The following is a 12,972-nucleotide window of genomic DNA, read 5'->3' on the forward strand; positions in this document are numbered from 1 at the left end:
TCCCACAGAATGTCAGGGATTGGAAGGGACCTCAAAAGATCATCCAGTCCAATCCCCCTGCTGGAGCAGGAACACCTAGATGAGGTTACACAGGAATGTGTCCTGGCAGGTTTTGAATGTCTCCAGAGGAGACTCCACAAGCCCCTTGGGCAGCCTGTTCCAGTGCTCTGTCACCCTCACTGAGAAGAAGTTTCTTCTCATATTTAAGTGGAACCTCCTGTGTTCCAGTTTGTACTCATTGCCCCTTGTCCTATCATTGGCTGTCACCAAGAAGAGCCTGGCTCCATCCTCACGATACTCACCCTTTACCTATTTATAAACATTCATGAGGTCACCCCTCAGTCTCCTCTTCTCCAAACTAAAGAGACCCAGCTCCTTCAGCCTTTCCTCACAAGGGAGGAAATACTACAAAATTCTAAATGAATTCATATATTAAAATAATTATAATTAATTTATAAATTCTAACTGCACTTAGTTTTAGCACTTAACTGCACAGCTGTCCAAAAATAAAATCATACAACAAAAACACATAATCTGGGAAAAGAGTACTACGAATTATTTATGGTAATAACCAGAGACCTACAAATAAAAAGAAGGGAGAGAAGCACGCACTTACCCATATCTTGGTCAAGAACAATTCACTTTTTCTCCCATTCTTCACTTCTTCAGGTAATCATCCTTATTTTCCATTTTGAGCAGAGAACAAACCATAAGCTCCTCACTGGGCATAATTTATGGTAACACAAGAAATTTACAGACTCACCTGATTATTTGTGTTCCAAGTATGCAAGAAAATGAGACAAACACTGTCACCCACTTGATAACAACTAAATGTTCCTGACATACATGTATGGTTCTACTTTGGAAAAAAAAAAAAAAATTCTGTTTTTGGAGCTGCTGTCCCATATCACACTTGAAAAATCTATGTATTACCACATACCTTAACAAGTTGAAGCTAAGATCTAGCCTTTTTGCCACCCGTCCATATTTTCTTCCTAGGAATTCTGGGATTTCTTCACAGTCTTGACTAATGTAGGACACCTGAGAATTGGAAGCAAAAAGGAAACATTTCATAAGTGCATTATTTAGTTTCCTGCCCAGATTCCGTCTCACAGATCAAATGACAACATACAATATAGTAAGTATTAGTTACAGCTGTAAGTTACATCAGTTTTACTCCTATAGAATCTATCGCAATCTCATTTTCCTATCGATACAATCAGCTTAATATTTATTACACCTGTAGTCTTATGTACAATGTGTTGTCACCTTTCAGGTAAAAATATTTTATCAAATATGTTGCATTTGTTCTATTCCACTGTTAATACCTTGATCTAACATTATTTTGTATTACCATTCTGATACACTCCAGAAGAACTTTTTTGAAAGATCAGAAGCCATTCAAAGGACTTCCTACTTTGCCTCTCAGTACACAACACACTAAAAGATCACTTTGGAAAGTCTGGTCCAGAAATACCTAAGCACTGCACTGTCAATCCATTTCAATAACCATTCCCCAAGGAGATTATTATTCCCAGTGATATGCTAGGGACAGAGCAAGAGGGCTGCCCAAGATCTGAAAAACTGAGCATGCATCTTTCTTCAGACAGTCATGTAAGACTTAAAAATTTCTGGCTTTAACACCGGTGTTCAGATTGCACTTCTCCTTGTGCCCAGAATATTCATGAATGTCTTTCCTCTTTTTCATACCAGCCTATGTAACTCACCTTTAACAAACATGGGAAGAATTAGTGGTAGCAAAAATACAGTTCTACTCAGATATTATTTTCTCTAGCCAGGATGAAGTGGGTGATAATATTTCCAGAAAAAGACAAACAATAAAACAGCTAAACTTTTTCTATTCTATCTACTGTATTGTCTTAGAAGTCTTTGGTTTGATTTCTTCAAAGAATCTCCACAAAGCCCGCCAAACCTATTGTCACAAATTCTATACATCTATCTTGTCTCATCCTCCCAGTGTTCAAAATATCATTATAAACACTGACATTTCAAATTTTGTGCTAAAGAAATCTCAGTTGCCCTTACATGGCAACTTGCGAGTTAAGTAGATTTCAAAACTGTGTTAGACCACTAAGATGCTGCTATTATCTAAATATTTAATATAAAGTCAATTCCAACACTTTGATCTAAAATATGTTATATGACAAATATGCAAAAACGTCAGTCAAACTTTGTTTTGATAGTGTTTCACTTCCTGTTAAAATACAGACTCCTCTGCAGAACAGATCGACAGTATGTACTTTTGCAAGTCATTCAGTCTCTTACACTCTTAAAAATTATTGCAATCTGATAATACTGTATTGCATCCCATTTAATTCATTTTGTTCAATAACTCCAACAGATAAAGCTGACAACAGGGAAATAATTTTTACGAGCAGAAAACAGGTAGCTTGAAGCTCAGTTTAACAACTTCTTCCCCTTGTTAAACCACACTTGCTCTTGCAATAAATTCTGCTACCAGACGTACACATGGCTGTAGCAAATATAAGGACAAAAGGGAAAGGAACTGATTTGGCTAGTTGGCATCCTAATGGTTTGGACATAACAAACTGTTCTGCTGAATTTATTGAGTTAAATATGGGGGTTTTCTTCCTCCAGGACAACTACAACACACTTCAGAACAAACATGCAGGTATGTGTACAAGAATTGCTTCATTCTTCACTGAATGATAGATTTCTTTAATGCTTGCAAACCCTTGAAAAGACACCACATTAACAGCAGAACAATACTTTGGATTAAGCACTTAGTTCAATGTAAAACACTGAAATATACGTTACTAAAATATTATGCTTATTAACACTAGGAGTATAAAAGCATCTTGAGCAACTACAAACATTGCAAGAGAACAGACCACCACTTTGCTTTTCACCCAGGGAGGAGTGGTGGAGAAGGAGCAAGAGACTCTGACCTGCATTCCCACTGCTTCAGAAACTTACCTGGCCACAAACGTTCTAGCTCCACAAGAACACAAGTTGGAGAAAAAAGTTAATACAAAGATGTTTTGAAGCACACAAGAGGCAAAATAAATAAAATGTTGCAAAGCTTCAGCCTTTGAACTGTTATAATATACAAATACATTTGCACAGCTGGTAGAGACAGATTATTTACAGGTGTATTTGCAGATGAAATATGGCTGTCATGACCTTTTAATTCTGAGGCCTTGTAAAAGGAATTTTACTTCCACAAAATCCACTTCAGCGCACTCACAGTACAAGCATATTTTTCAATTCAAAACAGATTTATTTTTTCCACAAAATACACACTGTGCATTCAGCTTCCGATCTCTATTTCCCACATACATGAACTTGCTTTAGATACCTAGGAATTCTCTTTAAGAACAGCGGCGACTACTAGCAATGCAACACACAATAAGTTTTTTGAACAAGTTTTCAGGAGTTATTTCCCCACTCTTCCACTCTTTAATCCTTGAACAACGCTGATATAAAACAAGACTTCAGTAGTCTGGACAACATAAGAATATTTTTTCATCTTCTTTCTTTCAGTTCAAAATCATTTACCCAGAAAACAACAAAAAGTACACAATTCAGTATTCTTCCTTATGCATCTACCTCAAATATCCTCAAAATGAGTATGAGCTTTCAAGTACATATCCAGAGATGTCATCACTGAGAGATGAGAGCAAGCATACTTTTCCCAAGACTCCTCAGCTCTTTGGGTGCAAGGCACATCAGTAGCAGGAAAATTCTTAGATTTTTCTATACCAGTCACTGAACATCATCTGAGATTAAAAACTGGATGTGGATGTTCATATTGCCTCATTCTTCAACTGAAACACAATACAGGCTGGTCACAGTCAATCGTCCTTATTACTGGTGCCCTGCTCATGATCCTACTGAAATGTTCAGAAAGTTTCCCGCAAAGCCCGGGATCTGACAGGCTACAGACATCTCAGACATTCTTGCAGACTCTTCAACACACTGTATGTAACTCAGGAAAACAAATACATTTTTACAAAATATTTAAAACATAAGTTAACCAATCAATAGCAGTTACATGTCTCTTCTGCTTTAGTTTCAGAGGATATTAACATTTAATCTCTGCAATCACTTTACAATGGTATTGTAAGCTTAGTAACTCATCAAGTAACATCTTTAATAAAGATTATCACCAAATAGGTCATGTATGAACTCTAGATATTACATATTCCCTTCCACTGAATGGAATTACATCTAGAGAATATTTCCAGTCAGTTGAGCATTATGTTTACTCTGTGCTGTTGAAGATTGTATGTTAGGCACATAGCCAAATTAAGAATACTCTTTACTTGAATGGGCTTAAGGCATGCTTAAGGGAAGAAGGCAGCATGTTACTCAGTGCCATAGTGCACCACAGAGACCACAGGAACCGTTTCCTCCAGCAGCTGCAAAATTAGCCAATTGCCTCCATATCACATGCACATTTACTTGAATTCCACACAGAAACAGCAAAAAATTAGAGAGGCAATTAGATGGGCAGCACCTCGGTTTAATGGCAAACCACTTTCTGAAAGAAGACAAGCTTAATTTATTCTTCTTGTGGGGAAAAAAAAAAAAATATATATGTGTGTGTGTATATATATATATGGATATGTATTTTGCTAGTTTCAGCCACAGGTTCAGCACTAATTACATCAATATTTAACCAAAAAAGTTTCCAGTAGCCAAGTAAGACACTGGAGATAAAGGTCAGCAGGATTTGTTCTACTTCCCCACTTTAACCAACTTCAACTTCTTTAACCAAAATTAAACATAGCGTTTAGTTTCAGCAGGAACAATACTTAGCATATTTCAGTCCTTCTCATTCAGTTTACTCCCGCAGCCGACTCAAACTTGAGCACGGCAGGGTCCGGAGCAACCTCAGGTCGCCCACCGGCCCCGCCTCGGGCTCCACCACCAGCTACGGATCTTGCACCGGAGTGAACTGTTAGGGCCGCGTTGCTCCGACAGCGAAGCCTCAGGATCACGCCTGTTGCACTTGAGCAGGCTACAGCAGTAGCAGAAGTGGCAGAGCAATAATTCCACCACCAATCACCCCGATGCTCTGCTATCTACCCGTTAAGACAGAGTACAGCCCGCGCGCACACCCCCAATCCGTGGGACTCGGAGCGCAGCCCCGGGCCGGGACCGCCCCGCCTCCTCCGCGCTCCGGGGCAGGGATGGCTCCTCCGCTCCTTCCCTGCGGTGGCCCTGGAGCCGCGTGCTTGCGGGAGGCGGCACCTGAGCAGCGTCCCGTGGCGCAGTGCCTACGTGCGGCTGGAAACTAAATCCCCAGCGCCGTGCGAATCCACCGCCCCGCGGGAGCCTCTCCCGGCCGGGGCCAGCCCCAGCCCCAGCCCCGGCTCCGGCTCCAGTGAGCAGAGCGCCCCGGCTGAGCAACCGGGAGCCGGCGTGGAGTTCGGGCAGCCAGAGCCAGGGGCGGGGACGCACCGGCCGTGGCGGGCTGCCCCATAGCAGGTGGGGCCGCCGTCGCCCGGGCCCTGCGAGCCGCGGGACACGGACACTTACTTGGGCTCCGCTCACCACAACCCCCGCCATGGCAGCGGGGACAGCCGTGCCGGGACTCCCGCGGGCTCGGGACCGGGCCGGTACCTCCGCCGCAGCAGCCAGCAGCCAGCCAGCCAGTCAGTCAGTCAGTCCGTCCGTCCGTCAGTCAGTCAGCTGACGCGGGCGGAAGCGCGGCCGGGCCGCGGGTGGGGGTGGCGGCAGCGCGAGGCTCCCGCCGCCACCTGCGGCTGGGCTGCGCGCGCCCGCGGCGGCCCCTGGGCGTCCGCAGGGTCCCCCGCCCCAGCCCTGGGGTCGGCCCGCCACCCCCGGGCCGGCCGCCCCGAGGCGCTGCCGCGGGCTCCCCGCCGTGGGACGAATGCACTCCCACGCAGGAGGCTGGCGGAGGCGAGAGCACTGGGGAGGCGTGGGGCTCGGGTCTGCGACTCCATGTCGGCGGCTGCTCCAGGCCCCGCTGCGATGCCGTGTCCGCAGGGAAGGTCCGGCCGCCGCGTGCTCCGCTGCCGCGTTTCAGCAGGAGGCTGGGACCGCGTGTTGGGTTAAACGGCGATGGAACAGGCCCTGGGAAGAAAGGATGGAAATAGCTGATCTGTGAGACACTGCCAGAGGAATCGGGGCTTTGATTTAATTCCCCGTAAGGATCAAGATTACTTGGGGGGTCATCTGGACGGGCTTTCCACCTACTGAGCAGTCACGTAATTTGTGGCATAAAGCACAACTTGCCTTTGAAGACGTGTATGTCACTGGTAAAGCAACACTTGCAGAAATAATCCCATGCTATCTATAAGAGAGGTTCACATCCCCATAGTGATACTTCTTGTCTATAGAATGTAATGTGTGTGGAAAACAGAAATGCCTTTGGAATTATCAGAAATACCTGTCAAACCAGTCCTTCCAGGGCACAAGAATTCGCTAATTAAAATAATAGCATGATGGCAGATTATCACTGATTAGGCAGAGTAAGAAAATTGAAGGTTTTCTGTAAGAATTTTATGTGAGACTTCTAAAGATACTTAGGTTTCCCAGGATTGGATCCTAAATCCTATTAGTCATCTTCCTGCCTCCTCAGCTGCCTAAGCACCTTTAAAAATCTGGCTCTTCTTTCCCCTTTATTGCTAATACAGCATAACTCACTCCTGATAAAAGCAGAGGCTCACACTGTGAGGGGAAATAAGTTTCAGGAGGATACATATTCTACACTGCAAACCACTTTCTACCGTTTATTCAGCAACACAGCAGAAACTAATATTGTACTTGCTGCTCTGCCTCTTAATGTCAACAGAATAAATTCTTGGTACAGCTGAGGCACTACACCTTCTCTAAAGTCATCCCTCCTTTTATGCTGACTGCTGGACTGGAAACAGAGCAAAGAGCCAAGGGAAAAAAAAAATTGTACTGCTCTTTCTGTTATTATAATGTATTGTGTTAAAAATAGAAATCGGCCAACATGCAGAAAAAATAAAACACAAGTCAATGAAGTAACTATTCAATTGCTTTGCATAGATCAAACTTTCCTGGTATGGTGTAAGACAGAAGTATCAAGTCCTCCATCCACAGCAAATATGCTGATCCTACACTGATGAGTCAAAGTCCTGTTTTAAGTAAGAGGTATACTTACTAGTTCAGGTCATTACTCAGCATACAACAACTACTGCCTTTATTTATTTATTAGATTATGTAGCAAATAACATATGCTAAGGAAAACAAGTACTATGTGAATTGTAAATTTAAACAAAGCAATACATGCTCCCTTTTCTGTATCTACTGCTTTTTATCTCGCTGCTAGTCACAAGCATGTGATTCCAATCAGGATGAGCATATACCACGCAAGGCACAAAGTGGCCCACTGTTACAGTTTCATCTTAATGGAGTAAATTCAGTTCAATGCTACACTCCTGTAAAATTGGAATAACTATACTGAAAACAATTTAGCACATCATTATCTATAATATTAGTATTAATTTTAGCAGAGTGTTAGCTGTCACATTAGAGATACAAAGAAAAAAAATCCTGCCTGAATAGTTTACAAAATAGCACACACAAGTAATAACAAGTCTGTTTTTCCCAGCTTCTTACATTGCCAATTGCATTAACCTGCCATTGATCCTCCTACTTACTAGGCAAGACCTTGTCTAGAGGGAAAAGTTGCAGGTGCAGCTCCCTGAACTGGGTTACTTAAATTGACTTTATCATCTTTTCAATCAGTTGAGCTGAATTTTGTAAATTACAAAAACAGCTTAAGGAGGTGGTAAACTGTTTTAAGTGCATCTGGCTTATAATCATTCTTTTGAAACCAGTTCAACGTTTTCTTGTACAGACATGGCCTAGATTATTATCTGCCATGGATAAAAGAATAGATCCAAATCCCGTGGTGTTTAACAAACAGGGAGTGCTACCGACCACAGTGACAAAATGGGCCTATTATACTGTACAGGAAGTGAAAAGCAAAACTCATTAGAACAGAGAAATGGAGAAGAGAGATGACTGTCGTCTTGTGATACTTCCCTAGACTTTGAAAACTTGCACCCTGAAAGTCCTAATTCTGCTGCCAGTTTCCTACAGGAAGATTGGCAAATTTCTTGAACTGTGTTCTTTTGGAGTCTCTGTTTTCCTTAATTCCTAAGCACCCATCACCTGCACATGATTTTTAAGAGGAATGAAAACTCACAGCTGCAACTGTCTACCACTGAAGGAGTATTTTGTAACAACTAATCTGAAATTGTAACGAAGTTATAACATTGTCTCAGATTTCAAACCTATGAGTCAATGTGCTCATTAGTTTGTGCCTCATGTTATTATGGAGCTAAAACGCATTACAACGCTATATAAATACAGGAGGGCTTTTTTAGCTTTTGAGCCTGCAGATCATCAGTGCCATTTTATAGCACAGATTCTACATGACTGTGAGGCTGACTCCGGTTTTAGAATGTTTTTCACCAAACCATACACATTTATTATTCTGAGCATCCCAAAACTCTACCTTATTGAGTCCTGGCCCTGCATAACCTCAATCATCTGACTGTTTTCTTTATATCTGATAGAGCTGCCTGTATGAGTAAAGCTTCAAAGGACTAAATTTGTACTTACAGAATATATTTTTGCTGGTGGCTCCTTAGAAGCTGAAAGTTTTGTGAGGATTCTTTGTAGAGGTCAAAATAATTTATATGACAGTGCAGCTTAGCTGACCTTTGAAATATTTTTTTACAGTGTATGTATACATAAAATATAAAAAAAAAAAGCCCTTGTTTATTTAAATTATCTGTTTCACTGCCCAGGTAAAAGCAGAAGGTGGCAGTTCTGTATGGGCCATTCAAATATGATTTCCTTCGATTTTTAACAAAGTATTGCTAAAACTGCAGTTGCATACAGACAAAACCAACATGGACTCAAAAAGATTTTTTTCTTGTCTATAGCCACAATAAATTAGTTATACTAATATGCTCAGTATATTTTTACATATATACATATATAAATTACAAATTGAGCAGACACATTCCTTGAACAAAGATCACTATATGTTCAAAACAAGATAATACCTGTAAACTACCCTCCAAACAACTGCGAGGCAATGTATTTGAACCATGGTAGATACCCATCAGATCGGTCACTTATTTCCAAGTTCTTCACAAAATAACAGATCTTTAAGTCATTTTAGCGGTCATTGGGCTAAAATGTATACACGGCTACAATTATGAGATCTCGCTGATCAACTGATTAAAATAATTAGCTAATATATACCAGTAAATTTGGCAAAGCACCAAGCACAGAAATAATTACATAATTCTATATAAAAGCTATGTATACAAGTGTTTTCCTATCTTAAAAGAACGTTGAAGGTTTACAATAGGAAAAAGTGGCAATGCTGAATATTTTATTAGCTGAACATTACACAAATATTTCAGACTGCATTATTCAAACTGGTCTGTTTTCCAGCTCACAGTACACTATGCATGTATGTCTGCATGTGCAACAACACAATTATCTTAAATTTCAGAGTAAGTTAAACAACAAACTATCATCTTCTTAAAAAAAACCATGTAATTTCTCATGACAAAAGTGTGCTTTAACAAACTGAGTTTTCTGAAGCAAAATATTTTGGAAAAAAAAAATCCTAGCCAAGTCACAGAATTCTTCCAACTTGACCATCTGAAAAATTGGCTCAGAGTTTACCCATATCACTAATTTTGTTGATGCTCACAATGAAAACATCTCAAAATATTTGTTGATAAGTATCCACAGAAATACAACATCTAATACAAACTGAATCAGTTTCACTGAGAGAGACTGACTGTAGTACAAACATCTCTACCCATATTACCAGAGGAACATTTTATTCATACATAGTTTCACTTACCCCTGTTTTTAATTGCATACAGTTAATGATGGTGTTTAATGTCCAAACTAATAACTTCAGTTGTCTCCCAGATTATAGCATCAGTAGCACTCTCTGCTGTGAAACACACAGAAAAAAAATAAACATGACATAAAGAAGATAAAATACAATGAAGTATACAACTTAATCTTATTGACAAAGACAAAAAGAAATACATTAATGATGATGTCATCTGCCATTCCGAAGCTGAACTGCTGGAAATTTGGTTTCTCTTTTCCTATCTCCAACCTATCTCTTATATTCCCATTTACAAAGACATTTAACAGACAATTATAAACTAATTAAAGGGATGTGTAAAACAGGTTATGTATGTACACTCAATACATACTACACCTTTTCTTGAACTATATTAGTATGACAGTGTGATATAGTGCTATAAAACTTGAAGAACATCCAAATGACAGCAAAGTGATTTTTTTTTTCAGAAGTGTATGCCCACAGTCGTGTGTTTGAAACTCTGCAAAATACCTTTGTCCAGAAAAGCAGCCAATGAACATTGGTTATCCCATACTGCCATGGGCACATATAATACCTCTGAGTTTGTTTTGAATTTTCTACCGTTAACTAGTAGCCTTGATTTACATTTTTCCACTCTTGTGAAGAATGGAAAAAAGAGGGTTAATGTTTTTACTTTCATCTAGAGTTTTGCTTTTTTATCCTTTCCTGCAAGACAGAAGCAGAGCGTCAAATCTAATATTTTTTTCCTAAGAAAACCTCTTGCATTTTGGCTCTTTGAATCCTATCCTGTCCTCAAGCAAAGGAGAATTTTGTTGAATACCGTCTCTGGAATACATTTAATTATTATTTTCCTATTATATGGCAGTAGTGTGCTATGAACCCACTGAGGGTTTATGGTGATAATAAATGAATGCACTTCTGACAAAAGCTCACTCACTGTTTTATTGCAAAGGCACTTTCAAGTTCAGCATTTTCTGATGTTTTTGGAAAGCTTAATTTTAAAGCCTTGTTACCATTCTTTTAAGGTAAGTTTTTGTATAGGCTTCATAATACAAGATACTATAAGCTAAGAGTTTTCAAAAACCAGAACAGAAATCTTTGATGACAGAAGTAAAAATATTCCTGAAATTTTTATCCAGTAATCTTGTCTGGCTTCCACTGGAGTTAATGACAGCTTTGTCAACCATGGGATGGTCCAAATATAACTAAAAATCCCTTATGTTACATTATATAGCACCCTATAGCTATTAGCTTAGAATTACATATAATAAGCGATGCACTCAAAAAGTATGACATAGGAACAAGTAATTGTGCAATTTAATTCTGCCTTCTTATAATATATGTTTTGGTAAAGGGTTGGTTTTGTCTGTTTCCTGAGGCTATAGAATGAACTGAGCTCAGTAAATTTAACTCAACTGGGTAAAGTACCACTAAGTTCTTCAGTGCACTGTATTACCAGAGCACTTAGCATTTTTTTAATGCATTTATTCTCACCCTGTGCCAGGAAAACAGAAAAATCCTCTTACTCCTATCCTACAGAAAAACCAAGGCACAGAAAGGCTAATTTATTTGTATGAAAACTTATGTTCAGTATCCATAGGCAGCTAGGGAACTGAACCTACACTTCCCCAGACCTAGGGTAACACTCTAACTGTAGACAGTTCTCTGTTCTACTCAGTGTAAAGGCATAGGAGATATTATATAATAAAAAAGATTATTTCCAGTCAGGAAAAGAAGCAAGTGTAGAACCATTATTTTTTTTTTGCTCCCAGTGGAAAATACTTGCAGGCAAAAGGATATTCCAAGCTGAAGGGTGATTACAAATCTCTGTGTGTGTCCCCCAGTGTATATAGCATGCAGAAGAAAGATGCTGACATGGGCCATCCACAAGCCTTGTGGACAATTGCAGGACTTCTGCATGTTGCCAAAACTAAATGTATAGCACAAACCAATGACAAGAAATGACATTTTTGATAGCTTATATTTCATGCAATCTAAATGTTTTTCCATAAAGCTAACAAAAAGAATGCCAGGATTATCCTTCTCAAAGGCCTGTTGCTAACCACAGAGGCACAGAAGACTTAACAAAAGGTTGTAAGATTTTTTAAATTTGAAATAATTCAGTCATCTTTGTATGGAAACTGTTGCTACTGCTTCTCCTGTAATTATATGTTGCACATATACACAGAGATTATTTTTTTTAAGCCTCAGAAGACTGACTCACACCAGACCTGAAGTGCTATACTTTCCTACAATCCATTGCGTATATGTGCATTTCAGCTTGGCTGGCTGCATCATCGTGGGAAAGTAAATTGCAATACTGAAGCAATCATACATCTCTGTGCCTCGGTGCTTGCTTGCTCATAAGAATGCAACAATTAGAGCTAGGGAAAAAAAAAGGATTAAAGCTAGGATCAAGCCTAATTTGAGGCTACCCAACATAGCAGTTCTATTCTAAATAACAGATTTGAGGTTTCAGAAGTTCAGTGAGGTATCTTCTTGTTCCAGGTCTCTGTCACAATGTCTGGGACAGCAACTGTCTGTCACACAAAGACAAAACAAAATTATTGCAGGAAGTGCTTGAATACAAAGATCAAACAACAAAGAAAGTGGCTGCAGAGGCCAGAGGAGCTTGTAGCTGAGCTGATCTCTCTTGTTCTGGCTGTCTTGGCAGTTCACAGTAGAACTGAAATACCACACCAGCCAGAGGAGGTTTTGGTTTGGTGTTTCGGGTTGTTTGTTTTTTTGTTTTGATTTGTTTTTCAGAAGGAACTATATTCACCTGACTAATCCAAGGAGACACAATCTGCATCTTATTTTGCCAACAACACTGCATAATAAGGGAGACCTGTCTATAAATAGGCACATACTATTGAAAATACATATTGGAAGGGGTCCTATGCCAAGACCCTACACCCCTAAAGACAGGTATCTTTACTATGACAGGGGATTGTATGGTCAGGCAGGAGTTCAAGCCAAGGTGTGGGAGTACCTGACATTAACAAACAGGCTCCTTCCCTGCTTCTCCTGGCCTCATTCTTTAATCTTATATCTTCGAGCTGGTTATACCAGCAAAGGGCAAAAACACAGCCTTCCAC

At 40.0% G+C, this 12,972-nt stretch overlaps 1 protein-coding gene across 11 annotated transcripts in view; it reads right to left on the reverse strand.

Moving 5' to 3' along the window:
- The window catches only part of LRMDA (leucine rich melanocyte differentiation associated), a 741,452-nt gene that overhangs the window by 663,450 nt on the left and 65,030 nt on the right, over positions 1–12,972 (reverse strand). For 8 of the 11 annotated variants that reach the window (XM_071811805.1, XM_071811806.1, XM_071811809.1 and 5 more), the window contains 3 exons: positions 9,878–9,973; positions 5,527–6,084; positions 941–1,041 (listed from right to left, as the gene is read on the reverse strand). In XM_071811805.1, the coding sequence (XP_071667906.1) occupies positions 941–1,041; positions 5,527–5,556 (131 nt within the window). In that variant the 5' untranslated portion in view covers positions 5,557–6,084; positions 9,878–9,973. The remainder of the gene's footprint in view (positions 1–940; positions 1,042–5,526; positions 6,085–9,877; positions 9,974–12,972) is intronic. The other 3 variants (XM_071811807.1, XM_071811803.1, XM_071811808.1) reach the window with 1 other exon arrangement.

This window comes from Patagioenas fasciata, chromosome 8 (assembly GCF_037038585.1).
Source record: "Patagioenas fasciata isolate bPatFas1 chromosome 8, bPatFas1.hap1, whole genome shotgun sequence".
In the NCBI taxonomy this organism is placed as follows: domain Eukaryota; kingdom Metazoa; phylum Chordata; class Aves; order Columbiformes; family Columbidae; genus Patagioenas; species Patagioenas fasciata.